Here is a 27,930-nt window from a genome sequence, read left to right as displayed (position 1 = left end):
TCAAACTTTAACACAAACTTGACCATACAATTGGATGACAATTCATGCCCAATCTACCATGCCCCCAATCTACCATGCCCTCAGTTGATACATCTTTATGAGGCAAACTATTATCTTGAAGGCAAAAATCAAAGTCCGCATTTACCAGGATGGATGTCTGAAGTCTCTAGCGTGAGATTTGGTGATGAGATGTCTATATTGCACTCAAGTTGTTTATTCTTGTCTCCTTCCTCTGGCACAGATACCAGAACATCAGTGACCATCAGATGAGGCACTGCTCTTCTATCAGTCTCAATGATATCTCCATTACTAGTGGACAAAGACAAAATTGATGAAACACAAACATTTGACACATGGCATGACATAGGTATTGAGAGGGACTGTTTGAGAGACAAAGCAACTGAAAAAGTGATATGAGCAGAAGACACTGAGAGAAACAAAGGGGCAGAGAAGCATAGAACATAGGATTCATGCAGTGAATTGCTCACCCTTGCACTTCCAGCCTTGTGTTCAATTGTGCGATCATTGGATTGGGTTTTGTGACGCAACACAGAGGCCCTACAACAGTGGGAGGATTATCTGTAATGGGAGGAGGGGGCTCTTTCAGTGAAGGGAAAATTTCCAAGTTATGGGGCTCTGTAAGAGATGTGGAGGGCTCATGGGAAGATGAGCACATATGTGAAAAAGATGGCAGACATTCTGCATTTGAGGGAAGCATGCCAGTGACACATGGAAGAGTCTTTGCATCAGAGGGTAGAGTTTCTGTGAGAGATGGGAGAGGTTCTGGATTACATAGGAGTAGCTCAGTGTGGGAAAGGGGGGGGTCAGTGTCAGGGGGAAGTGTTTCTATGAAGGATGGTGATATTTCAGTCAGGGAGATGATGAATATTGGCTCCTCGGAGTTAGTTTCTGCCAGCTGAGACACATCTGTTGAGACCTCAACTCCCTGTTGAAAAATAAGTAATTGTTAGTATAGATTACAAAAAGTATCATGGCAATTTTTTCAAATGTTATTTGTTATCTTGATTTACTAATTCATATACCGGTCTTGAATTTCTGCCAGTAAATGAGGCTCCATGGACAGGAGTCTCAGACTCTGAAGAAACATCTGTTCCTCTATGGTCTGCATGTGTACTAGTGGACTGTTCCTGAGCTGCATTTGTGGAAGAAAAATACAGACATGCAATATGTTCAGCCAGATCTGCGCCACGCTGCAGGAAGTTGAACGCATCAATTGATTTGAAGCTACAGGAATACAAAGGAAGCTAAAACACTGGCAACAATGGTCCTTATTATTAGACTATCTGGACACTTTCAAAGTTCACAATACATCAATTTGTCTGTAGAGACCCTCTTCCTCACACTACCAATGAATAGCATCATTTTGCAGCTCATTCATCAATTTAACGGTCGTACTTCTCCTCCTCCTCCTGCTTCCTCCAAAGACAATAAAATCTTGGACCATGTCTACACAAAGGTGCCTGGCGCCTACAAAGTCACACTCCTCCCCCACCTTAGCCAGTCCGACCACCTCTCTTGGTTTCTTCTGCCCAGTCATCAAATGTGTGAAGCCAACAACAAAAACCGTGAAGGTCTGGATGGAAGATGCAAACTACACTCAGAACACACTGACTGGAAAGTGTTTGCTGCTGACGCCACCACGGACTCCCAAACAAACATTCACACTTACACCAACTCTGTCCTGGACTATATTAACAAGTGTGTCGAGGGACTACACATAAACAGTGTTTATTCCCCAATCTATTCCCCAATCACAAACCCTCAATGAACGAAAACGTTCGCCTTCTCCTCAAGGCTAGGTATGCAGCCTTCAGGTTGGGAGACCAGGAGGCCTACAGCTCAGCCAAATCCATTTCCTGAGGAAATAGATATCCAGGGCCAATACACCTACAAGAAAATGATTGAAGAGCACTTCAACTCCTCCAACCCCCGGCGTATGTGGCAAGGCCTACATACAAACCACCAACAAATCTCCATGCAACTCTTCCCTCCCAGACGAGCTGAACCACTTCTATGCTTCATTTGACACGGAAAACAAGGAGGCAGCCTTCAAGTCAGCTGTTTCACCAGACGAGGACATACTCCAATTATCCACCTCAGAGGTCTGCGACATCCTGTGCAGGGTGAATGCTAGGAAAGCTGCTGGCCCTGATGGATTTCCCGGGCGTTGGTTTTGAGCCTGCTCGGAGCAGTTGGTTGGTGTCTTCACCAACATCTTTAACCTGTCTCTGGCCCACTCAACAGTCCCACACAGTTTTAAAGCAACACCACGTAGTTTATCAACCTTTATATTATATTTCCAAGACCCTTGTGATGGTACTTCGATTTACAATAGGTTGAATGACAAGTCTGCCATAGCCTGACGGTGTCTGTATCGCTTTTCCTGGCACTACGGAACTTTGGGTTTCGGGTAGGAACCAAAGCACAAAAAGAACTACAAAATTCGTCTGCTTTACGGCATCTCACTTCCCCCACCACTTCCTATTCAGTGAGAGCCCAAACTAGCGTGTGTGTGTTGATGGCCGAAGCAGCAACGAAACTGAAAGTGTTATGGTACAAGTGTAAACATTGTACAGCCTGAGCCGCGTTTTATGACGAAGCCCCTTTCGAAGCCCTAACCCTGGAACAACAACAACAAAAACTAGAGAATGTAATTCCGGGGAATTACGAGTGCATGAAAATGCCAATGCTGTGGAGTAACATTTTGTTAAATACTGTATTGTTTCAAATGTGATCAAAGCACAAAGATAGAGGTGAGAGAGAGAAAAAACTTGGCAGGAGTCAAAGTTGATGATAACTGTAATTTTGAACGGTTAAGGAGTTAAATAGTTGCATAGTTAAAATGGATAAATTATTAAATAGGGAATTATGGTACTGAGGACTTTTATTTTGAAACAATTGTGGGCAGAGGACACAGTTGGCAGGAGTCATAGTTGATGACAACTGGCAAGTAAAATGAATGAACTGTTAAATAGTTGAGTAGTTTAAATGGCTACATTATTCAATAGGGAATTATGGTACTGAGGACTTTTATTTTGAAACAGTTGTGGGCAGAGGAAACAGTTGGCAGGAGTCAAAGTTGATGACAACTGACAGTTGAAATGGTTTAGCAGTTAATTAGTTGAGTAGTTTAAATGGTTAAATTATATAATAGGGAGTTATTATAGTGAGGACTTTTATTTTGAAACATTTGTTGGCAGAGGAAACAGCTGGTGGGAGTCATAGTTGATGACAACTAGCAGTTAAAATGGCTGAACAGTTAATTAATTGAGTAGTTTAAATGTTCAATTATTTAATAGTGATTAATTGTAGCGAGGACTTTTATTTTGAAACAGTTTTGGGTGGAGGAAACAGTTGGTGGGAGTCATAATTGATAAAAAACTGCCAGTTGGAATTTGGAATAGCCAAACAGTTAAACAGTTAAGTAGTTTAAATAGTTGAATTAACTAATAGTAAATTATCTTAGTGAGGACTTTTATTTTGAAACAGTTTCGGACAGAGGAAACATTTGGAGGGAGTGATAGTTGATGACAACTGACAGTTAGAATGGCCAAACAGTCAAATAGTTGAGTAGTTTAAATGATTTAATAGTGAATTATTGTAGTGAGGACTTTTATTTTGAAACAGTTTTGAGCACAGGACAGAGTTGAACAGGATATGTAGTCTTCAGAGAGAGATTGTATGCTTAAAGCCTGAGAAATGACAGTTGGAGGAGCAGTAGTGTTGCACGGTGCACCGATACTTCAAAAGCATCGCGATTCTTGGAAAGTAAAAATGTCACGATTCCTAAATGTATTAGTATCGATACTTTTCAGAATTTCCGTGTTCCAGATTTGTAAGAGACGTATTTCATGTTGGTGTGCGCAACGCACGCTTCCAGTGCCTCCCTATGGCCGTCTGTGTTTTTTTCTCCTCACGCACGCAGCAAGGAAGCTGCTGCTGCAGCGGTCATTTGACAAACACTACAAGGATGGCTACATGTGCGAGTGATACAGTAGCCGCCGGTCCACGACTGGTTGACAAAGATGACGCGAGGAGTGAGATCTGAAGGTACTTTGCCTACCTTGCTGACAGTGAGGGCAAAGCTACCGATAAGTCGAGACCTGTTTGTCGTCAGTGTTACAAACAATTCCAAACTAAGGGAGGCAACACCTCGAACTTGCCAAAACACTTGGCCGACAAGCACGCCGAGTTGCACAAGGAGTTTAAAGACCGACAGGTTAGTATGTGAAAGATAACATGATCACGTTCATGCCCTTAAAATAAGTAAAATGAGAAGGCTATAGTTTATTTTGAGTGACAAGTCACTATTTTGCACCACCGTAGTTTGACGATCGAGGCGATCTATAGGCTATATGATTATAATCAGAGCATGTGTATGTTTGTCAGTGATTTATTTAGTCTAGGTTATTACAGCATTTAAAGAGCACAGTACTGTAAGCAAATTAGGAGGTGTTAGTAGGCCTAGGTGAAACGCCTTGTAAGAAATTGTGGACTCAAATATAAAATTAACCATAACAAAAATCATACATTGATGTACAGGAAACATTAGCCTATATTAATCCATATCTCACAGCTTAAACAACATTAGGTTAACTCATTATTTCCTATGAATTATGGTAATGTTATGGTTCATGTTGGCAATTATCACTACCACTGCATAGCCTAGAGATGTTAAGTTAGTCACAAGTTATTGTTATTATCACACATAAACTATTTTGTTCTGCTACAGCAGTCTGCAGCCACGGGCTCCGGAAGAGCAACTCCTCAAAGGCAGCAGTCAACCCAGCAGCCAACCCTCCAAGCTATGTTTGAGCAGCACAGCAAGTACTCCAGGGAGTCCAGGGAGGTAAAACGGCTTAACAGGGCAGTAGCAGAATTCATCTGTTTGGATCAAGTGCCAGTTTATATAGTGGAAAAAGCTGGGTTCAGAAACCTTATGCAAAATCTTGACAGAAGATATGATGTCCCATCCAGGAATTTTTTCATGTACAATGAAATTCCCAAGATGTACACTGAAACCAGATCGATTATCAGTGCACAACTTAGGCATACACCAAATACATTTTTCTCCTGCACCACAGATCTCTGGACCAGCAGAACTGTGGACACTTACATGGCAGTAACAGTCCAGTTCATTACACAGTCCTGGGAGATGCAATCCTGGTGTTTAGGGTGCTCTGCATTGTACTCTGACCACACAGCAGACACTCTAAAAGAAGCCCTGGAGGAAATTATCACAGATTCCTGGGGGCTAGATATGGCCAATTTGGCTGGAATTACAACAGATAATGCATCAAATAACCGCAAAGCTTTCAGTGAATACACCTGGATACCCTGTTTTGGGCACAATCTGCATTTGGCAGTGAATAAAGCCATAGATATTGATCCGTGTGGCAAGCTGTCTGTCCAGGCTCCGTAAGACTGTGTCAGGCTTCTCCAGATCAAGCAAGATGTCTCGACTGCTCAAAGACTAGCAAAAGTCTTTAAACCTGCCACAACATACCTTAATTCATGATGAACCCACCCGATGGGGTTCCACCAAGCTGTCTCTGCTGTTCTGGCTGAGGACCGTAAGAAGTGGCACCTGATGCCCAGAGACACAGACATGACCACTCTAGAAATTGTGAGGGATGTCTTGGCTCCACTCAGTGACTTCACTGATGCCCTGAGTGGAGAGAAAGAAACCACCATATCCTCAGTCCTGCCACTCCTGTGGAAAATCAAAGCATGCCTAATAGACGAGGAAGATGACCGCCCCTTGGCCCGAGAAATGAAAAACAAAATTAGAGGAGATTTTGAGAAAAGGTATGATGATGAAAACCTGCGGATGACACTGAACACCTCTACGTTCCTTGATTCAAGATTTAAAGGGACGTTTGTAAATATGGAAGAGGATGTCAAGAGGGAACTGTTCCTTAAAGCTGATGCCGTTCAGCTTCCACCCCACAGCCCAGTGGACCCTAGAGGAACAGGTGCTGCACCAAAGAGAAATACGAGAGACTTAAAAAGTTTGCTCTGCACCATAACCTCAGAGAAGAAAGGGGAAGATCATTCTGATATGAGGCAACATTCTCCCACACCTGCAACACCTAGAGAGATTAAATGGTGAGTTTGTTGACTACAAGCAATTCAAAGAGATCAGCCCTGCAGAGGATCCCCTGGCCTGGTGGAGTCAACATGAGGCACAACTGCCCATACTAGCTCACTTCGCAAAGAAGAATCTTTGCATTTCGGCATCTAGTTGTGCCTCTGAACGTGTCTTCAGCACGTCAGGAACATCTGCAGCCCAAGACGTTCTAGGCTTACGGAAGAACATTTGGACATGCTAGTGTTTTTGGCCAAGAACTTAAACAAGAGTAAGATAGAACAGAGTAAGAAATTAGCATCTGCGGGCCATTCTAGGGCTAATGCTCTTTAGAGACTCAGGTTTGGGTGTAAAATAATGCAGCTAAAATTTAAATGCAGCTAAAAATAATGCAGCTAAGTTTTTCTTTTCTTTTTTACTTGATACCATCGCTTTAATTTGTTATTTATGTTTATTACAGGTAACTTAAGTTTCTTATGACAAGTGAATAATGCTGCTAAATTTATTATTGTTTTACCCTGAATGTCATTGCTCTCATTTATTTTTTATATCTTTATATTTCATATTTTGTTCAAATGTTTAATATATTTGCTGTTCATATGTTCAATTATTAGTGTGTTATGATTAGAATGTTGCCCCAGTTTCAAAATAAAGCACATCAATGACATTTGAGAGTGTTTCTCCCTTTTCAGGAAAAGTATCGCAAAAGTATCGAAATCGCAATTCTTGACTTGGTATCGGTATCGAAACAATAATTTTGGTATCGTGACAACACTAAGGAGCAGGTGGCCAGAACACCTGGCACAAGACTCTAATTGCCCTAATTGCCCTCATGATGTCATATTCCACGATTAGCTAAATTACTGTTAAATACGGTTAGCATCATTAGAAGGCTATGCTGCAGACATTTGATAAAAACTCTTGCATTCAAGTTGACTGACCATCTCAATACCAATGTTTTCAACTCCAAGGCTTAAAAGGGCCTGTCCCAAGGAGAAAAAGTATTAGCTTACCTTGAAACTAAAACACATGTGGGGAAACTGAACAGTTCAACCAGTAGAGTATGATGAGCTTAGCCTGCTACTTTGTTTACAATATTTTGAGGCTTCAGCCAGTCAGCTGAATTTAAGAGGTGGAGTTATAATGAATAGTAGGCTATAATCTGCATAAAGTTTGCTGTTATGAATATCAGACATGTCAGTAGCCTATATAGAATGTATAAATAATTACATAATGTGTGTGTGTTTCAAATAAAGACAAGCTTTACATCTTGTTAAAAAATCATTCACACTATATGAAAGGAGAGCAATAAAAAGGCGATGCAATGACAAATATGGGAGGACGACCTGCATTTTGTGCTGGTGCACCATCCCTGCCAAATAAATGAAAAGATTGTTGAAATCATCAATGTCTTCCCTCTTGCTTTATCAAAATCTCAACTGTAGCTTAAAGTTTCCTCAGACAATAATGTGCTTTATGTGAAGTCAAATTCAGTTTGTGCATTATTACATGATAACTATTCTCTAAATACTCTAGCCTAATTGTGGATGATTAAGCTATATGCTGAAGTATGTTTCTGGAGTGTTAAAGAGTAAAAGAAAAAATAACAAGAACCGTACCGAACCGAAAACCGTGACCCTAAACCGTGATACGAACCGAACCGTAGATTTTGTGAACCGTGCCACCCCTAGTTAGCATACTCCCAAACGGCAGGCTACTCCCAAACAGTGACACCTTTGAACTCCACGTTACATTTTACAACTGTCAAAAGTTTGGATTATGTTTAGCAATAATCATAATCAGAATCAGCTTTATTTGCCAGGTTTGCGCAAACAAACAAGGAATTTTAATCTTTGCTGTCAAAGTACAGCACTCAACAAATAACATAAAAATAATGAAAATACAGAACAGTAAGAACAGAATGAAGGGCAGTAGCATAAGGCTAAGGTAATAGTTAACTCAGTAAGGTAGGCTCAGTCTCCAGCTACGCCACCATGCCTGGTCTTAAAGCAGTTACAACAACATGAAACTCGCAGTTACCTTCCAACATCCACCAGGAGTTTCCAATCTGTCAATGGACAATTTTCTATCCCTCTTACAAAAACAAATTCTACAGCCCCCGTTATTTGTTAGCAAATAATTAACCTCAACTTTCTTGTTCTCAAGCAAACCCGCCAGTTATTTTAAAACCTGATTGTGTCTCCAGGTGAAGAAACACTGAACTTCTGTGCTTCTGAGCTTCTTTTACAACCACAAAAAAGATGCTTTAGGAGGGCAATGACCCACGCATATCTTAGTTTCCATATTGACCCTACCATTGACTGAGCTTCTGTGGACTTGGCAGATCATCATAAGTGGCTCCTACAATTAATTTAATAGTTAGCATCCATGGCCCATTGCTTTCTACAGCTACATCTACAAAGCAAGCTCACTTCAATCATTCAGGAGTAATAGGGCACATCCTGGAATTATTCAAGTGACAGATGAGAATTGGCCAGAGTCTCGTTTCATTAAATAAAAAAAGCTACATACCAATTACCAATACAAAGTATTCAGGATAAAAACATACAAAGACATGCACATAATTTCAGCATACCAATGTGCAGTTCTTGACATGGCTTTAACATATAGTGTTCAACTTACCGGAATTAGGTGCACAGTTCATCTGTCTTACATGACCTGGGTTCCCAATGGTCAGCAGGGTTTGGGCTGCCTCCTTATAACTTTCCTCAGATGCTAAGGATAATATGAGAATGTAAGTCAAGTATGTACATTTCATTAAAATATCATTTGTAACATCTCTGCACTGCAAAAAATGAAATCTAACCAAGTATTATTAATCTTATATTAAGATCAAAAAATCTATTTTCTTTTAGTATGAAAGGACTTACTTAGTGCTCTCTCAAAAGATCTTTTTGACTTAATTAAAGAAGACCGACTTATTTTAAGGAGTACCTCCGCCAAGGAGGTTTTATTTCCCATCAGGGTTTATTTGTATGTTTGTCTGTTTGTTTGTCTATTAGCAAGATAACTCAAAAAGTTATAGATGTGGCCCCAGCCGTGGCGCGACTGGCTGGGGCACCTGCACCGCACGCCGGCAACCCGGGTTCGATTCCCGCCCCGTGGTCCTTTCCGGATCCCATCCCTACTCTCTATCCCGCTCGTTTCCTGTCATACTCTCTACTGTCCTGTACAATTAAAGGCATAAAAAGCCCCCAAAAAAATCTTAAAAAAAAAAAAAAAAAAAAAAAGTTATAGATGTTTTTCAATTACATTTTCAAGAAAGGTCTGAAATGACCCAAGGAAGAAATAATTACATTCACCGTCTGGATCCAGGAGGCGGTTATGTTTTCGCTTGGCGGAGGTCTGCGCTCTCAGAGTGCTTTTCTAGTTAAGACAAATTTACTCACTGGCAGACAAGTTTGCTTGTTTTAAGGACAAATTTACTTCAAGCACTGGCATACAAATGTGCTTGTTCTCAGAAAGAGATGTCTTAAAATAAGTAAAATGATTTCACAACTATTTCTTTATCTTGATACAACACTTCTTTATTTAACAATTATTAGACTGGCTCCATAAGCTTTTCTTCAAAGATGTTATTATTACCTCTGCCAAGGAGGTTAATGTTTTCATCGGGCACCGGCGTTTGTTTGTTTGTCTGTCTGTCTGTTTGTCTGTCTGTCTGTTAGCAAGATTACAGTTTTTCTCAAATTTCACAAACGTTTCCTCCATGTTCCCCAATGTCTAAACACAATACCCTTTTCTAAAGCTACATAAGCACAACCACACCTTCTCACTTCAAAACTCAAACTTTCACACCAAAAGAGCAGCTCGAAGCTTTCAAAAATGTAAACACTATACACATCATTACACACTACAGCAAAACAATTTAAAACACAATGCTCAATTTGTGAGAAGGTTCCTTGTTTCATACAGTGGGTATAGTAAGTATTCATACCCATGCTAAAGTTGACTAAAAAGAGGAATATAAAATCATCTTTTGAGAATTGATTGTAATGCCTTAATTCAAAAAATGAGTAAAAATCAAACCGCTAAGGACACTAATTTTCTTTGTGATTGAAGAATGTATCGTAAATAGATAAATGTTCTTCCTTAAATACAGGGAGCATAAGTAATTGACCCCTATGTTAAATTCCCATAGGAGCAGGAGGATTTTTTATATGTTTTTATTTTTAAAGGCCAGCTTTTTCATGGATCCAGGATATTATGCATCCTGATAAAGTTCCCTTGGCCTTTGGAATTAAAATATCCCCACATCATCACATACCCTTCACCATAGCTAGAGATTGGCATGGTGCTTTTTCCAGTTAGCCTATTAGCCTGTTTGATGCTCATTGAGCTCAATGCAAATCAAACAGGCTAATAGGCTAACATGCCAATCTCTAGCTATGGTGAAGGGTATGTGATGATGTGGGGCTATTTTAATTCCAAAGGCCAAGGGAACTTTATCAGGATGCATAATGTCCTGGATCCATGAAATAGCTGGCCTTTAAAAATAAAAACATATAAAAAATCCTCCTGCTCCTATGGGAATTTAACATAGGGGTCAATTACTTATGCTCCCTGTATTTAAGGAAGAACATTTATCTATTTACGATACATTCTTCAATCACAAAGAAAATTAGTGTCCTTAGCGGTTTGATTTTTACTCATTTTTTGAATTAAGGCATTACAATCAATTCTTAAAGATGATTTTATATTCCTCTTTTTAGTCAACTTTAGCATGGGTATGAATACTTACTATAGCCACTGTAACTGCCAATGCATATTTTTTTTTAAACTTTAGAGTAACGGATCTTCTTAGATCTCTGCAGAGGATTAGGCATTTAGAGTTGTGAGTTTCATATGAAGAGTACAGAAAATTCTGCAAGTACACTACTGTAACACAACTCGATGGAAAAAACAGAATCTATTGCACACAACAGTACTCTTGAAAACATGATCAGGGTGTGAAGTTCAAACACACACACACACACACACACACACACACACACACACACACACACACACACACACACACACCACAGTCACCAAGAGTCTTCAATTTGGAGTCGTTGTGTATAATAAATGACGCCAGGTGTGTTCATTGTGTTCAGTTATTGCTGACTGTGGCAAGCATTTTGCATCACATGAACTTTCATTAGAGAATATGTTCTTTTGCAACATGTGTTTTAGCAAGGAAAAATGTGTTTAGATTTATGAGAACGGAGGATTGTGTTTTATGAATTGTGTCTTCATGTGAAATGTGTTTATGATATTGGAAAATTATGGCTAGATTACGTAAATGTGTTTAGACAACTGGTCGTTTGGTTTAGAGGATTGGCTTTTGTGTTTTAGCATTTGAGAAAAACTGTAATCGACATGTTACAAAGACAATGTAAATGCACCCAATTTCAGCCAAAAGGCTAGTCTCCGTTGGTAGTCCTCCTGCCAGAAGGAGCATGGCAAAATTACCTATTATTAAAAGAATAAGAATTTTGATTTCTTCAGATACACTGTATATTTCTACTCCTTAAAAAAATCAGCTGCCAGCTGAATTCAAATGTGCCCACGAAATGGGACAGCACTAGTCACGCCACTTCCTGTTCCAAAATGATTGTGCACCAGTGCACAAAGCAAGAACCACAAAGGCATGGATGACAGAGTTTGGTGTGGATGAACTTGACTGGCCTGCACAGAGTCCTGACCTTAACCCAATAGAATACCTTTGGGATGAATTAGAGTAGATACTGAGAGCCAGTCAGCTCATCAAACATCAGTGTGTGACCTCACAAATGCGCTTCTGAAAGAATGGTCAAAAAATCCCATAAACACACTCCTAGACCTTGTGGAAAGTCTTCCCAGAAGAGTTGAAGCTGTTATAGCTGCAAAGAGTGGACCAACGTCATAATAAACCCTATGGATTAAGGATGGGATGTGACTGAGGTTCAAATGTGAGTCTAGGCTTGTGCCGATGGACGATATTATCGCCTGTGAAATTGAGCCTACAATTGATGCATGTGGGGTGTGGGGCGTTTAGAGGGTGTCAGCTAAACAGTGCAACATTAAAAGACGCATTAGTCTAAGACCACCGTCTTGTTGAAATAAGTCTCCTTGCAACGTGAATGTGTTATTGTCTTTATTAGGCTACACGTCTGGCAGTGTAACCTAATAATGTTTAAGCAGAAAATAGTCCAAAGGAATTATTGTTACAACTAGGAAATTCTAGCTCTATTTTTTTTGCTGGGCACACTGAAGTGCCAAATGAGTCATTCTCCACCGAGTTAACCATTTATTTTGTTATCGTTATAGGATCAGAAGCAGCCCACGTCTTTCACTGTAAGACTTGTGTTTCATGCATTATCATTTAGCAAAAGCCCCAGCAGCAGGGGAGTGGCAATCGGGATTTGTTATTTGTAAAAGTTGTTTACTTCAACTGTTATTTACTTCGACTAGACTTGGCGACTGCAGCCTTACTTTCACTCTCCGCGGCCCTCATAGTCAGCAAGCAGCTGCAGCCTAATAACGTGGGATGAGTTTGATACAGACTGGGCTACATAAGATTTTAGATAAGTGACCGCGATATAATCTTAGCTTTTTTGCTAGGCCCAGCGAAGGCTGGCAATGTGTAATGTGTATACCGCTGGTTGGTGTAGCCTTCAAGGAGCAGATCTTCTACACAGTAGCCTAGTCAGTTTGTCTCTTAGCTGTCCAATTTCATCAGGCCATATATAGCCTATATAATATTTAATATTTCCATGTAGAAAGTTATACATTTATTTCTGTAGAGACATGGTAATTACCATGTAATGCTTACTGTAAACATCGTCATATGCCAATTAAGGGGACATAGCCCAACCCTATGTGAGTCAAGACAGGTGACAATACTTTTGGCAATATAGTGTATGCTCTGACCGGTATATTGTGGGAAACATAATTTCCATCATTCACGTTACTGGTCCACTAATCTAACCTTAGAACCATGCAGCCCCTAAAATGGGACAAAACTTATATTTCTTGATGAAGCTTAATGTAGGCAGCAGAATGTTCAATAGGTTTCAACAGTATCCTGATGGTAGTTTTGATGCCAATTTTTTGGTAGCACTTTCACTAAGGGAACATTAATGCATAACTAATATGTGTACTAGTGCTGAACAAGGACGGTATTAAGCATCATTGCACATGCTGTATATTAGGTCCTTACTGAACAAAACCGATTCCTACTCAATAAGTGATTTCTTCTTGGTAAATTATTGATAAGCAACTAGTTGATACTGACCTAAGGTTACTGGTATATAGTATTGTTAAGACCCAGCTGGTCATTCCTGGGGTTGCGCCCTCTGTTATAATGCCTGTGTGGGCTCTGCCCCTTGGATCTGTGGTTCAATCATGACAGGAAACACCTGGGTGGTGCTCAGTGTTGGGAGTAACTGCGTTTAAGTATAACGGCGTTACTAACAGCATTAATTTGTCAGTAACGAAGTAATCTAATTAAGGCGAGACACTACAGGTGAATAGGGTACCTTTTTTAACTAGCAGATATCACTATGAAACTTTCCCAGTTGATTACTTACATCAACATAAGAAAAAAATGTATTACAAGTTTTTTGTTATTTAATGTTTAAATATGCAAATTATGCATTATCTCATTAAATATGTGCTAATTTGCATATATTTCAAAATACATAATCTGAGTTTTGGATAAAGCCAGGTTCAAAATAGTTTTTTCATTGTGTTAATATATTAGATGGGAGAAAATGGGAAGGGGTTTATGGATATCTACTTCTGTTGTCTTGTAAATCAGCATAGTGTCAATAGCCTTGAACAATCGTTTTTTGCCATGTTTTTAAGCATAAAATGTCATATCAGGTTAGGAATAATATTTCAACAAACCCCTCTGTAAAAGTCTTGTAAACATAGTTTGGCATAAGACTGGAAAGTTTGGCGCATGTAAGTGCTTCAGAAGTAGAGATTATGTTCTCAGAGTGGGAGAAGAAACTCGTTTTGAGAAAACAGCCTTGAAACACAGCCAATGGGATACGTTCTAAGCCTAGACTCGCCTTTGAACTTTCGCGATTGGTTGCTAATACAAAGTAAATGTCCGTATTTGGATTGCATAGCGTCATGCAGGAGAAAAAGGGCTTTCCAACGGTGTCACACACGATATGATTTGGATCACTGTCGCGGTAGTACATGACACTTTAGAATGGGAACTTTTGGTAAAATTAGGAGAAATATATAGGCGCGAGTAGACAAAATGTCATGAAATAAACACCTAAATGTGCAAATCGGACTTTATTGCTGTAGTAGGGAGGTAGAATACATGCTAAGGTAGCAAACTAGCACAAAATATTGAAACTGACCGGAGGTCACAAACATGTGTACGCTGGCTATGCCTACAGGAACGCTGTGCGATTACGCCGCTCTGTTTGGCACCTGGTTATTTTGTGTTTGTAGGCTAATTGCCTGTATTTTGAATTTTGTTTTGTGAGGCGACCTTGGGTGTCTTGAAAGGCGCTTTAAAAAATAAAATGTATTATTATTATTATTATTATGATGTTTTCACCTGCCATATCTCGCTTTAATTACTTTTCTCATCGCTGCAACGCCGTTATCGTTACTGAGAATTTAAAGCGTCTCGTTACTACAATTTGGTTGAATGAAGCGCGTTCACTAGATAGGATCATATAGGAATACCCTCCCCTGAGCTAATAAAAAATGTTTATTACTAATCACCCTGATTAGTAGCTAGTTTGAAATTTTTTATTGTTCTTGAAATTGACAGACTAGTAGGCTATAGGTACCTATACTGTACATCAGAGTGGAATCTGGAAATAATTTCATTCATAGGCCCACTTCCTATCCAACTTCAGGAGGAAAAAAAATTACTTGAATAGGCTACTCACCAAATCCAAGCCATTTCATTTCTGCACATACTGTAGCGTATCCGACCGAACTTGCCACGATAGCTTATAGGCATAATAGTGAGCCTGTAAATGCACACTTTCTCTGTCTGTCGGATTTAACGCTCCTCTCTCACAGGGCTACTTCACTGAAACTGAACGAGGACCCAATACATATTTTAAAGATTTTCATTTTTTCATTTTTGAGGGCTTTTGATATCGGGGGTTACCTTACAGTAAAACTAATTATTAGCCTATTACACGTCTCTGCTGCTTAGCCTACATAGTTCCTCAGGGCCGTCCAACTGGAGAAAGGGTTGTTCATTTACTACCGTATATTATTGCAAATATAGACTTGGTTGCGACTTCCGAACTGTTTTGTGAGTGGAATGGCTTATTATAGGCTACAAACGAATGTTTCATATCCTCCTATTTGGTAGTCTGCCGTTTATTTTAATATATGGTTTGCCATTTTGCATTTTTCGCCCTTCGCAGATAATGCGCACAAAGTAATCATGAAAAGCACTTCGAGAGCACAGACCTCCTCTAAGCCCCTCCTGGATCTAGACGTTGATCCGGATCACTCCCAAAATGTAATCATTTCTTTCATTTCAGACCTTCCTGAAATTTTCAATGAAATCCATCCATAACTTTTTGAGTTATCTTGCAAATAGACAAACCCAGATGAAAACATAACCTCCTTAGCGGAGGTAATTACATTTCGTGTAAATTCACGTTGACTTCGTGAGCAATCCGACAGAGAAGAATGGGTGTGCATTTTGCTTTTTTCGCCCATTGCAGATCATTTCTCTGCGCTGAAAACGTTGTAAACAGACAGATCTTAGACCTATACCTGCAGTTGATCTAAAGAGCCTACCTGTACCTTAAATTCGTCTCCTGAATAAATAATATGCTGTGGCATATTCTAGTCACCAACTGATAATGAACAGATTGAAGAAAAATAAGAATGGATTTGGCCTGACATTTCTTGTGCGTGAGATTGCTGCTGAAAGCTTGAGTATCACGCCGACGTGTAAGAATTTGTGTATGCGCGGATATTTTACTCTACTTTTATCCACTTTGTATGAATTCATTTTAGAAGAAAAATGTGAATGAATGGGTTGAAATCCGCAATATCTATTTTTAGGCGCATAATACGAGTACAGTGGGAGTTGGTTGACATTGGCCACTTTCACGTGAGATTCTCATGAGAATCACGTGTGAATCACGAGTATTTTATTTATTTTTCCCAAGTGAAGCTGCAATGACCCAAACAACCACCAGGTGGCACTTGTGAGCAGGGTTAGGAATGTCGACATTACCGACATTACCACTAGCCAAACAAACCAAAAGTGAATTAAATCCCGAAGCAAGCTGAACAAATTAATTGAAAATAATGACACACCTGGAAAATACAGAGGTCTGAGGCTCCTTTCCAACTCCTACAAAAAGCAACAATGCTAAATAACAACGATGTTAACTATTAGCTGTTAATTGCTAACCATTGTAATAACTACAGTAGGCTATTAATAAACAGCTAGTTGCGAGCAAATCGACAACACTTCAAGCTATTCACGTAGCAGGTGCGAAAGCCAATTTGAGAGGCCATCGATAGCATACTAGCCTATTCATCAAATGACCAAAGCCATCGAACTATTCAATTCCTTTAGGCTATTCACGTTGCTTTAGGCTTTTCATGTTCATGTTTATGTTCATGTTTGCAAGGACAATCCTGCCTGTCCTGCAACAAACACAACAACGTGATTGCAGTTTACTTTTTTATTGTACGGACACAACAAAACGTCACTGTTTTCTGTACTCCGATGTTCTCGTCTGTGTTCGTACTCGTAGGGCAATGTTTATCGTTAGCATGGCAATTTGTACTTTCAGCCCCCCGCCCGCTCGCGCCGTAAGGGCGCACGAATGAAATCTCAAAATGATAACGAGATTAGAGGGGAAAGACCTTCGGAAATAGGAAATAAACCTGCTTAATCATCGGGATGGTGCCATGTGCAAATGTTCAAACTCGCATATTTTATTAGGCTAGGCCTACTGTATTATTTGTTCGATTTGTGAGGCAGAGCAGTAGCCTGGCTGCTTAGGCAACTAATGGAGAATGCACAATCAAGTTGAAAATGTGTGTGTGAATGCTGAATCACGAATTCACATAGAAGATAACTTAAAATTTAGAAAAAATATAGCTCTTTTCAGCAGACATTGCAAAAATACAAGATTCGCAAATCTGAGAACATCTTTCATTTTTTTAATATATATATTTTTGGAGCGATTTATGCCTTTTATTGATAATTTTAGTGGAGACTGCCAGGAAGCGAATGGGAGAGAGAGCGCGGAGATGGGATGCGGAAAGGATCATGGGGCAGGAATTGAACCCAGGTCGCTGGCGTGCGGTGCAGGTGCCCCAGCCAGTAGCGCCACAGCTGGGGTCTTTTATTCCATTTTTAATTGGCCTACTTGTCGCGCCTATGCCTGCTTAGTATGCTTTGGTTTGCAGAGTAATCCTCATGAAAATGTAGGCTATATGCCTAGGAGACATTTTTCAGAGTTGTCTAATACCTAGGCCCTCTACGAAAAACAGTAGCCTACAAAGCTTAAATCGTTTAATCGTAGTTCCGTAGGCTATTCGAAATTGCGCTCTGAGCAGCGGTGGACAGTGAAACTAAATATTGGTCGTTTATCCGGTCGTAGCTTACCATGCCTTACCAGTGCATGGCTTTGAATATTTTAACAGTTGCCAACAAATATAAGGGATTCAGTCAGTCGAGTTTAATTGATATTCGCGGCATGCGCTTCTGACATGTTAAACTGACGTTAAACTGACATTAGTCATTAATTCACCACATGATAAAATGCTGTCATAGCTTGATGCACAGTAGCCTACGGTATACCTATCTCTGAATCAACATGAACATGCATACCTAGATCTATTTAAGTTGCTAGAACTTTATTTTGTTGAGCTAGGCCTACTAGTCGATGGTGAAAAGTCATCCATTGTTACAATGTTACAAAATGTGCGATCTTCTCCGTGCATGTACGGTTGTAAGTAATGTGTCAAGCGTAGGCATGTATTAAAGAGATTTCTGTTAAATACATTTTATTTTCAGTTGTCAAAAGTGGTGGGGACAAAATCTGTGATAACAAAAAGTGTTGGGTACATGTACAACGTCCCCGGTTAAAATGAACGCATGCCTCCGTTTTAAAATAGCCTATAAATAACATTTCTAAGTAGGCCTAGCATATAAAATGTAGCCTAATGTCCATCTTGTCCATCTCTTTCGTCTTCGCCTTGTAGGGGTGGCACGGTTTTTGAAAAATGCTCCGAACCATGCGGTTCGCATGTCACGGTTCGGAGTGTGTGTTCGTCGTACGGTCCTACGGTTCAGGCTAGTTATGGCATGCGCAATTGATTCCCATATCGTGACGACGTGTTTCCCTTACGTGCGAGAGTAGGAGCATGGAGTTTTGAGTGCTGCGCGCAAGGTTTTAGAAATGGCAAGTGCGAGAGATCATCCCTAGCGTGGTCAAACTGATGCACCTGACCCTGCTCGGGTGGAAGCATGTTCTTCCGCAACTGTAGACTATGCGTGCAACTTTACCAAACAGTAGAAGTAAACTCATTCTCCTTGGCCCGCTCTCGTGCGCGCTCAATGGACACCCGCCCTCGACATGCACATTAATCCAAATAGAACATTCACAATTGTGAACGCAATGACGCACAGAAAACGATTAGCTAAATTACTGTTAAAAACGGTTAGCATCATTAGAAGGCTATGCTGCAGACATTTGATAAAAACTCTTGCATTCAAGTTGACTGACCATCTCAATACCAATGTTTTCAACTCCAAGGCTTAAAAGGGCCTGTCCCAAGGAGAAAAAGTATTAGCTCACCTTGAAACTAAAACAAATGTGGGGAAACTGAACAGTCCAACCAGAGTATGATGAGCTTATAGCCTGCTACTTTGTTTACAATATTTTGAGGCTTCAGCCAGACAGCTGAATTTAAGGTGGAGGTGGAGTTATAATGAATAGTAGGCTATAATCTGCATAAAGTTTGCTGTTATGAATATCAGACATGTCAGTATGTAGAATGTATAAATAATTACATAATGTGTGTGTGTTTCAAATAAAGACAAGCTTTACATCTTGTTAAAAAATCATTCACACTATATGAAAGGAGAGCGATGAAAGGCAATGCAATGAAAAATATGGGTGGACATTTTGTGCTGGTGCACCATCCCTGCCAAATAAATGAAAAGATCATCAATGTCTTCCCTCTTGCTTTATCAAAATCAACTGAAGCTTAAAGTTTCCTCAGACAATAATGTGCTTTATGTGAAGTCAAATTCAGTTTGTGCATTATTACATGATAACTATTCTCTAAATACTCTAGCCTAATTGTGGATGATTAAGCTATATGCTGAAATATGTTTCTGGAGTGTTAAAGAGCAAAAGAAAAAATAACAACAAGAACCATACCGAACCGAAAACCGTGAACCTAAACCGTGATACGAACCGAACCGTAGATTTTGTGAACCGTGCCACCCCTATCGCCTTGACAACAATAGCCCATTCACGGAAATGCGGTCTTGTAACCGCTGAATTAATCTAATGAATTAATCTAATCTGCCTATCGAGTCTTTCAGGTTGAACTGGAGGCTATTTCGTTCTGATACAGTAATTTCCTGCATATAAGCCGCATTTGTGTATGAGCCGTGTTTTATGCAAGTTAAAAGAAACAAAACCATATCAACACCATATTAACTGCCACCCTGTATTAACGTCAGGGCTGAAGAAATTTTGCAAAATCTATGTATAAGCCGCGGCTAATAGTCGGGAAATTACGATAGGCCTACTGTAGGTGATTTTCTAAAACCATTTTCATTTCAACAATGGTTTGTTGAAACGTCGTTTGATTAATTTCGCCAGTCATCACCTTAATTTTAATGATTAAATGAGATTAAAGGAGTCGACTATTGACGGATATGCGGTCTTGTACCTCTTCACTTATGTTGATCATTAAAGGAGAATTTCGGTGTGATATTGACTTAAAGTGTGTTGAAACATGAAACCGAGTGTGAGCGTTTTTCTCAGAGCTGATCTCGACCTGCCCCCTGCACTCAGAAATTTGCTGCTAGTCAGCTGATGCTACAAACAATGGGAGTGCCTCGGGCATCGGCTAAGCCATGCAAATAAGTCACTTCCGAAAGTTTACCGTTCGCCGCCATCTTGAATTTAGTCACGTGACGAGCCGGAGCGGAACTATAGCTGGGATGTGAACCAGTCACGAATCAGTGACGTGACTAAATTCAAGATGGTGGCGAACGGTAAACTTTCGTAAGTGACTGCCTGAATAAACATGTAAGTAAACCACCAGTGCTTTTTCAAAGTTCTCGATGTCTCGTTTTAAATGTCAGGGCCCTCAGAAGTCCATCAATAAAGTGTGGAGCTACTTTGAGCCTCATAAATGGTGTAAAACAGTGATTTATTTGCATGGCTTAGCCGATGCCCGAGGCACTCCCATTGAAAACCTGTTTGTAGTATTGGCTGACTAGCGGCAGATTTCTGAGTGCAGGGGGCAGGTCGAGAGCAGCTCTGAGACAAACGCTCACACTCAGTATCCTGTTTCAACACACTAAGTCAATATCACACCGGAATTCTCCTTTAAATGCACTTGAAATGCGGGTTGAAACGTTCTGCCACCTGGTGGTTGTTTGGGTACATTGCCTTAGCCTCGAAAAAAGTAGGCTTGACAGTCTACGGGATCTCTTCGGGATTGCCGCGGCAAAAAGTGCATTCTCAACTTGTACCCACTGTAACTGGTAGGCCAGAAGGAAGAACATTTTCAGCTGATGGTTTTGAATATGATAAAATATTCCCTTAATTTTTTTCGTTAGTATCAAGTGATGTCACAGTTAACAATAAGACAAAGTAGCACTTTCTGAATGACTCCAATATGCTTGGTGTGCACTGTGAATTAAATGGAGGAAATTAGGCATACCTTCAATGTTCTCTGGAGCAATGAAGTCAACAACATCCTAAAAACAAAAAGGATAATGTCAGTTTTCAAAGTTCAAACCAAGCAAAATGGAAATTGATATTACAGGTGTTCTCAAATGCTAAAACACAAAAGCCAATCCTCTAAACCAAATGGCCAGTTGTCTAAACACATTTACTAAATCTAGCCTCAATTTTTCAATATCATAAACACATTTCACATGAAGACACAATTCACAAAACACAATCCTCCATTCTCATAAATCAAAGCACATTTTTCCTTGCTAAAACAAATGTTGCAAAACATATTCTCAAATGAAAGCTCATGTGATGCAAAATGCTTGCCACAGTCAGCAATAACAGGAAATATAAGGAAAATGTTCAATACCTATTGTAAAGCATGGTGGGGGCAACAATACATTTTGGGGATGTTTCTCTTCAGCGGGGACTGGCCAATTGGTCAGGATAGAAGGGAAAATGGATGCTGCCAAGTACACCCAAATTCTTAAGGAAAACCTGCATCCCTCTCCTAGACAGCTGAAGATGGGCAGGTCATTCACCTTCTAACCCAACTATGATCCTAAACATACTGCCAAAAGAACAAAGCAGTGGCTTAAGGATAGGATGGTGAATATCCTTGAGTGGCAAAGTCAGAGCCCTGACTTAAATCCTATAGAAAATCTGTGGATTGTAGTGGTGCAACGGATCATCATTGATCCGTGATCCGTTCGGATCAGTATCTTCGGTTCGGCACACACATGATCCGCGGATTGATTTATAATAATTATTAATAATAATGTCCGTGTGTTCTTTTGAAGTAACATGCGTGTCCACAAGGCATGCTTCTAGTCCCTCCCTACAGAGCCGTAGGCTCTGCTCCCCTAGCCTGCCTGCGCGTCTTTTCTGCTCTCACACACGTTATTAGCGGTCATGCCATAACCAGCTGCTAGTTTAAGTGCTGATGTGGCTGCACAGCAGCAACACAATAATAGCCTAATATCAAGTTTGTTTGTGCACACTTACATCTCTCAAGTTTGTTGCGCACCTACCTATGCTATGGTATTTAGGTCATTTAGGCTGAGCCTACTGTTGGGTTCAATGTCAGCAATAAGCTACGCAACCTTGGCTAACTTGTACATCTGGAGATAGCTTGTGCTCACTAAAATCATAAAGGAGCATTGCAAGACACTGATCTCTTTAATGATCCCAGAAAGATTTTCTTCGACTTGTTAGTTTTATTAACATGTATGACATAGAAAGCATAAAGAATTGCATCCACATATCCTTGTCATCATGCACTATATCCGACTTATTTTCACAAGAATAAACCCGTGAGACTGAAGGCTAATTACCCTCACGTATTTCTTAAAGCGACAGGGTCTCAATTACACACACCTATGCGCACTCCTACACACCACATTAAAGATGCTAAATCAGTACACAAATACTAAACATTTGTAGCTACTAGTAATTATGCAGATTGTGTGTGAAGGGTTAAGCAGAATCTTGGATGGCCACTGGTGTGAATGACCACACAATATTCAATATAAAGCTACTGGTGATTAAACACCAAATAAACTAAAATTGTAAAAAAGCATCAAAAAAGTCATTCTTGACTTAGCATCGGTATCGAAACAATAATTTTGGTATCGTGACAATTTGCCTACTTTAAACACATGCTGAAAGTGTTTGAGCCACGTTGCAACATCCCGTCAAAGAACAAAACTATGATTATTTGTCTTTACTTGTCTTTTTTTTTTTTTTGCTGATCCGAAAAATGATCCTATCCGTGACTCTTGATCCGAGGAACGATCCGAACCGTGACTTTTTCGATCCGTTTCACCCCTAGTGGATTGACTTGAAGAAAGCAGTCCATCGCCGTTCCCTACAGAATTTGACTGAATTTTAACAATTCTGCACGGAAAATTCCCCAATCTAGGTGTGCAAAGCTATAATAGAGACATGTCCAAACAGATTGATGGCTGTAATGAAAGAAAAAGGAAGCTCTACAATGTATTAAGTCAGGGGTATTATAACTTTCCCAACCCTGTTATTCTAGTTTTATTTTTTTTATTAATTTTCAGAACTGTCCACTGTTTTTTCATTATAGTCCAGTGCAACTTATTAGGGCCCGAGCACCGAGGTGCGGCCGCTGTAGCAGCGGCTGCACCGTAGGTGCAAGGCCCTATTGTTTTTGCTCAGATTATTATTATTATTATTATTATTATTATTATTATTATTACCATTCTCTCTTCCTCTTACCCATGCTACGTGTGGCACCAACTTGGCATGCTTTAAAACTCTAAAACTCTTGTAATTTGGCAGCTACATGTGGAATTACGGTCGCTACTCAGAGACAGAGCTCTGGCCTAGGGTGTGGCTCAGGGACTCTATAGCGCCACCTACCGCGCTGTCTGTTGTGGTTGACGCATGCATGCACGGAAATGAACCAAATTTGGTGGGAAGATGTGTTGTATGAATCTGAACAACTGTTACATTTACACTACATAGAGAATCTTAGACAAATTTGAGTTATGATTATGATTATGAACTTTGCACATCATGTATTTTGAAACACTTCTCCTAGACGGTTTATAGAAATCATGTCATATGAGCAGTAAAATGATCTTGAGGGGTTGCCCGAGAGGAATTGCGAACAGATTTTTGAATTTTCGAAGCATATTAAAATAGCGAAGGTTTGAATTATGGCGTCTTATTAAAGAAACAGGAAGCTGGTGTCATAGGCACAATAAAGGTTATAATTTGGATGTAATTTGGCAGCTACATGTGGAATTGCTACCTCTAGTCAGAGACAGAGCTCTGGCCTAAGGTGTGGCTTCGGGACTCTATAGCGCCACCTAGCACATTGTCTGTTGTGGTTGACACATTCATTCACGAAAATGAAGCACATTTGGTGGTTTTGTGTGTTATTGCTGCCGCTACTGAAAGATAGAACTCTGGCCTAGGGTGTGGCTTAAGGACTCTACAGCGCCACCTAGTGTGTTGTTTGTTGTGGTTGACGTGTACATTCACGAAAATGAACCAAATTTGGCAGGCTTGTGTGTTATTGCTATCACTAGTCAGAGACAGAGCTCAGGCCTAAGGTGTGGCTTAGGGACTCTATAGCACCACGTAGCGTGTTGTCTGTTGTGATTGAAACATATATTCACAAAAAATAACCAAATTTAGTGGGCATGTGTGTTGCTTTGTTAGATTCTGAAATGTCACAGGTCCCCATTCTCCATTTGTCTATCCTACTTCTTCTAGCCTATCCTAGCCCCAAGCACATTGTCTGATGTGGTTGACACATACATTCAAGGAAATTGACCAAATTTGGTGGCCTTGTGTGTTATTGCTACTGCTAGTCAGAGACAGAGCTCTGGCATAGGGTGTGGCTTATTTCCAATTTCAAAGAGATTAAAACGGCAAGTGGCGCAGCGTTAACTTCCTTGACTGCGACGCAGAAGGCCCGGGTTCACAACTTGGCAGGGGCGAATTAGTTTAGCTCATATTGACTGGATTCACTGACCATTTTTGAACGTCGACGAACAATTATTTTTTGTTAATGTTTTTTAATAACAAACTTTACCATTAATAGTCCGTGAGCCAGAGGGGTTGGTCGTTACCGAAAAAGTGGCAAAGGCTACCATACCTTTTCTGAAAGACTGGGATCTCAGCTTTTCAATGATGTATGATGGCCATCTGACAAAAGTAGCTGTTTTGAGTTATGATGCATAATGTAAACTAAGGTTGATTATTATTTAAATTTATTATCTAAAATATATTTACCTCAGACTTTCAACTCGACTTATCAACAAATTAGCCAAGGGTAATAGTACACTACTGTTTATGTCTTGAAACGCCATCTCTGATACAATACTGTAAATCATCCCCTCCAAATCAGATAATATGGGTAAATGATACATTTCCTGAATCCTTAGGGTCATGCCAGTATTTCAGTGTTTGGATTTTGTTTCTCTGATGCTCCCAGGTGCCACAGGATTAAAAGACAAAAAATGGCAGGGAAATGGTAGGGAAATGTGTGTGATTATAGGTTTGAAGAGCTCCAGGGTTGGCTGTACTTATCCAAAATGTTCACAAAAGGATTTAAATGAAAGCTCAGAGTATCCCCTTTAAAATGATACCAAACATATCAAAATAAAATATTCCAGTGTTCTGCTTGATTTATACACATTATTTTTTAAACCTTAGTTTACATTATGTGTCATAACTCAAAACAGCTACTCTTGTCAGATGGCCATCATACATCATTGAAAAGCTGAGATTCCAGGCTTTCAGAAAAGGTATGGTAGCCTTTGCCACCTTTTCGGTAACGGTTTCCATAATTTGAGGCCCTGGCTCACGGTCTATAACGAAAAATTATTTCGCCACCCAATAATTTTCTAAGCCAAATTGAGCCGCCATCTGACAAACGTTGGCTAAGCCAGTTAGACTTTTTGCATCTAAAAATAATTATATCAGAGACACACACGAAAAATAAACGCGAGCCTATAAACGATTCCCACTGGATACACCACATCAGTATTGTGCTCGTTGCTACGATAGGCTACACAGGACTCAGTTCAGGGTTTCCCGCAGCGCTTTCCTGCTAAGGCGGCCGCCTTAACAACACAGGGCTGCCGCCTTAACTAGCGTCTTCAATAAATAAATAAATGAATAAATAAATAAATAAATAAATATATTATGTATAGTGATATTCGCCGTATTACTCTGTCATGTTTTCTCCATGTCATTCCAAACCGTAGCCGCTAGTCTCCCTTCTCTGTAGAACGCATAAAAAAAGAAACTTTTTCAAAATCGAGTTGGCCTATGTGCACAGGCGACGCGCTCATTCAGCATGAGTATTTGATATCAGGTCAGGTGCCACTGCCACGCATATCTCAGAGTGACTGCGAACACAAATAGCCTAAACCTAGCTAGATTTGACGACTCTCACAGGAATGGTTCTCCGTTGAATCTACCAAATGTGTGGGATGAGCGGCATAACACTTTTGAGCGCTTTATCTTTTCTTTTTTTAATCACTCGTCTACTATGAATGCATAGCCCACTGCATCTTGTAATTTGTTGTGACAAATACTTGTGCCATCTAGCCTACAGCTAACAACAACTTGTGACGGCTATTCATTCACGTGTTGTAAATTGTCTGAGGTTTACACAGGCTAGTTTAAACTTTAAACTATAGCCTCTTGTCTCCCATGCCAGTTTCATTCATCCCGACCGGGCGGGACGCATGTTTCCGTTTTGTAGAAATAATTCCTGGATGTTTTTGTTCAGAGCTGAACATGCAACTGTATTTGACAGATCACAGATCTGTGGGGTGTCCTACGAAGCAAGTTAGACAAATCTAGGTTATCTAGACATATCGAGGCTGCACAAAGCCTTAACTCGGGTATTAAGTTAAGTGATCCTACGACAGCAGGTATGTGATACATTTGTCAAACTAGGCTTTCAGCTCAGATCTGTGCGCGTTCTCGTGGTTGGGGTGATTTTGACCAATCGGAAAACGTGGAGACGCACAAGACAGCCTAGGTTTAAAAACGATTACTTCCGCATTTATAAGCGGTAGCGAAATCTAGGGTGGTCTTTTTTAGTGTCTAACCTATAACATCAAAAAGTCGATGGTCATCAGATATTGTATGGCATGCATGTCCATAATAGTGACATATTTGCACGCACAACATAGTTAAAAGCGCCTTCGAGATTCAAAATGTTTGCAGAGGCGGGGCCGAACCTGTTCAAAGTATGACAGATTAGCACACGTGAGATAACTTCGTTGTTCAAGATAATGGATTGGTTAGAATTGGTCAGAGGGCGGTGATATTTCACGATTTGAGCTATAACTAAGCACATAACCCGCTCCCGAGCAGGTTTGGTTGCGAGCATAAGATACCATGGTGATACAGTGACGCTAAAACAAATCCACTTTCGTATGACAGCATACCCTGGTTTTGAGCGCAACATACCTCGCTAAGCCACTAATCGAGCTTCGTAGGACACCCCACTGGTTGCTAGTGACAAAATATTAGTGTTCAATGCGGTACGATCTCGCTAATTATATTTTAAAAAGCATTAAAAACGTTCCGGCTCTCTTAGGCTATATGAGCAGGCACGCACAATAAAGGCCTACAGCTTCAATCAAAGAATTGCAGCTTTAGCCTACTAAATCACAATTCATTAACTATACCATACAGTCGCAATGTTACATTTTCATACAGTTTCATCTTTATTTCATGATATATTCTAAAATATCCACCATTGCAAATATTCTTGGTTTTAATAGAATACTATAATATTGACTGGCTTTAAAATATATCCTATGGTGCTATGCTGAGCAGTGCAAAGGTTTTGAAAGATACAAAAGGCCCTGCATTGGAGTTGTAAACTTTTAAGGTATAATATTGTCTAAATTGTGTTAATGATGTTTAATTGGTTGCTGATTCAATTAAATCTGATACAATGAATGTGAAATCCAGGTATATTGCTGTCATTAGTGTCAAAATTCAACATTTTCAACATTAATGAAATGCTGACAGCCTACTAATTTTTTACTTCAGCTGACCTCCTTGTCTTAAAGTAAATCAGAAAAGAAGTTATTTAGACAAGTGTGTGCTAGACTGCTCCTGTAGCCAACAATCTCTACCCTTTGGGAATTTAACTGTTATATGATCCTTGGTGATGTAAATTATGAAAACCTCTTTCTTTGGTTGGTCTCCTTTAAGACTCAGTCTCGACTCAGACTTGCTTCCTAAAAGACTCGGCCGTTGTCACTCGGTCTCGGCTGCAGTTCAACCAACGGTCTCGACCCCCCCCCCCCCCATCGAGGGCAGTGGCGGCGATGTGGCGGGGACGCTACGGCGACGCCCCCTTCCCCTGGACAGACACCA

At 40.1% G+C, this 27,930-nt stretch overlaps 1 protein-coding gene across 4 annotated transcripts in view; it reads right to left on the bottom strand.

The window, feature by feature from the left end:
* zgc:162472 (uncharacterized protein LOC553495 homolog) overlaps nucleotides 1-27,930 on the bottom strand; it is a 138,734-nt gene that overhangs the window by 45,544 nt on the left and 65,260 nt on the right. For all 4 annotated transcript variants that reach the window (XM_062554604.1, XM_062554605.1, XM_062554608.1 and 1 more), the window contains 5 exons: nucleotides 21,029-21,065; nucleotides 8,753-8,845; nucleotides 1,044-1,153; nucleotides 489-946; nucleotides 146-309 (listed from right to left, as the gene is read on the bottom strand). In XM_062554604.1, the coding sequence (XP_062410588.1) occupies nucleotides 146-309; nucleotides 489-946; nucleotides 1,044-1,153; nucleotides 8,753-8,845; nucleotides 21,029-21,065 (862 nt within the window). The remainder of the gene's footprint in view (nucleotides 1-145; nucleotides 310-488; nucleotides 947-1,043; nucleotides 1,154-8,752; nucleotides 8,846-21,028; nucleotides 21,066-27,930) is intronic.

The sequence above is a fragment of the Sardina pilchardus genome, chromosome 14 (genome assembly GCF_963854185.1).
Source record: "Sardina pilchardus chromosome 14, fSarPil1.1, whole genome shotgun sequence".
In the NCBI taxonomy this organism is placed as follows: Eukaryota; Metazoa; Chordata; class Actinopteri; order Clupeiformes; family Clupeidae; genus Sardina; species Sardina pilchardus.
Note: the sequence above shows the minus strand (reverse complement) of the source record. Positions and strands in the feature narration are given on the sequence as shown.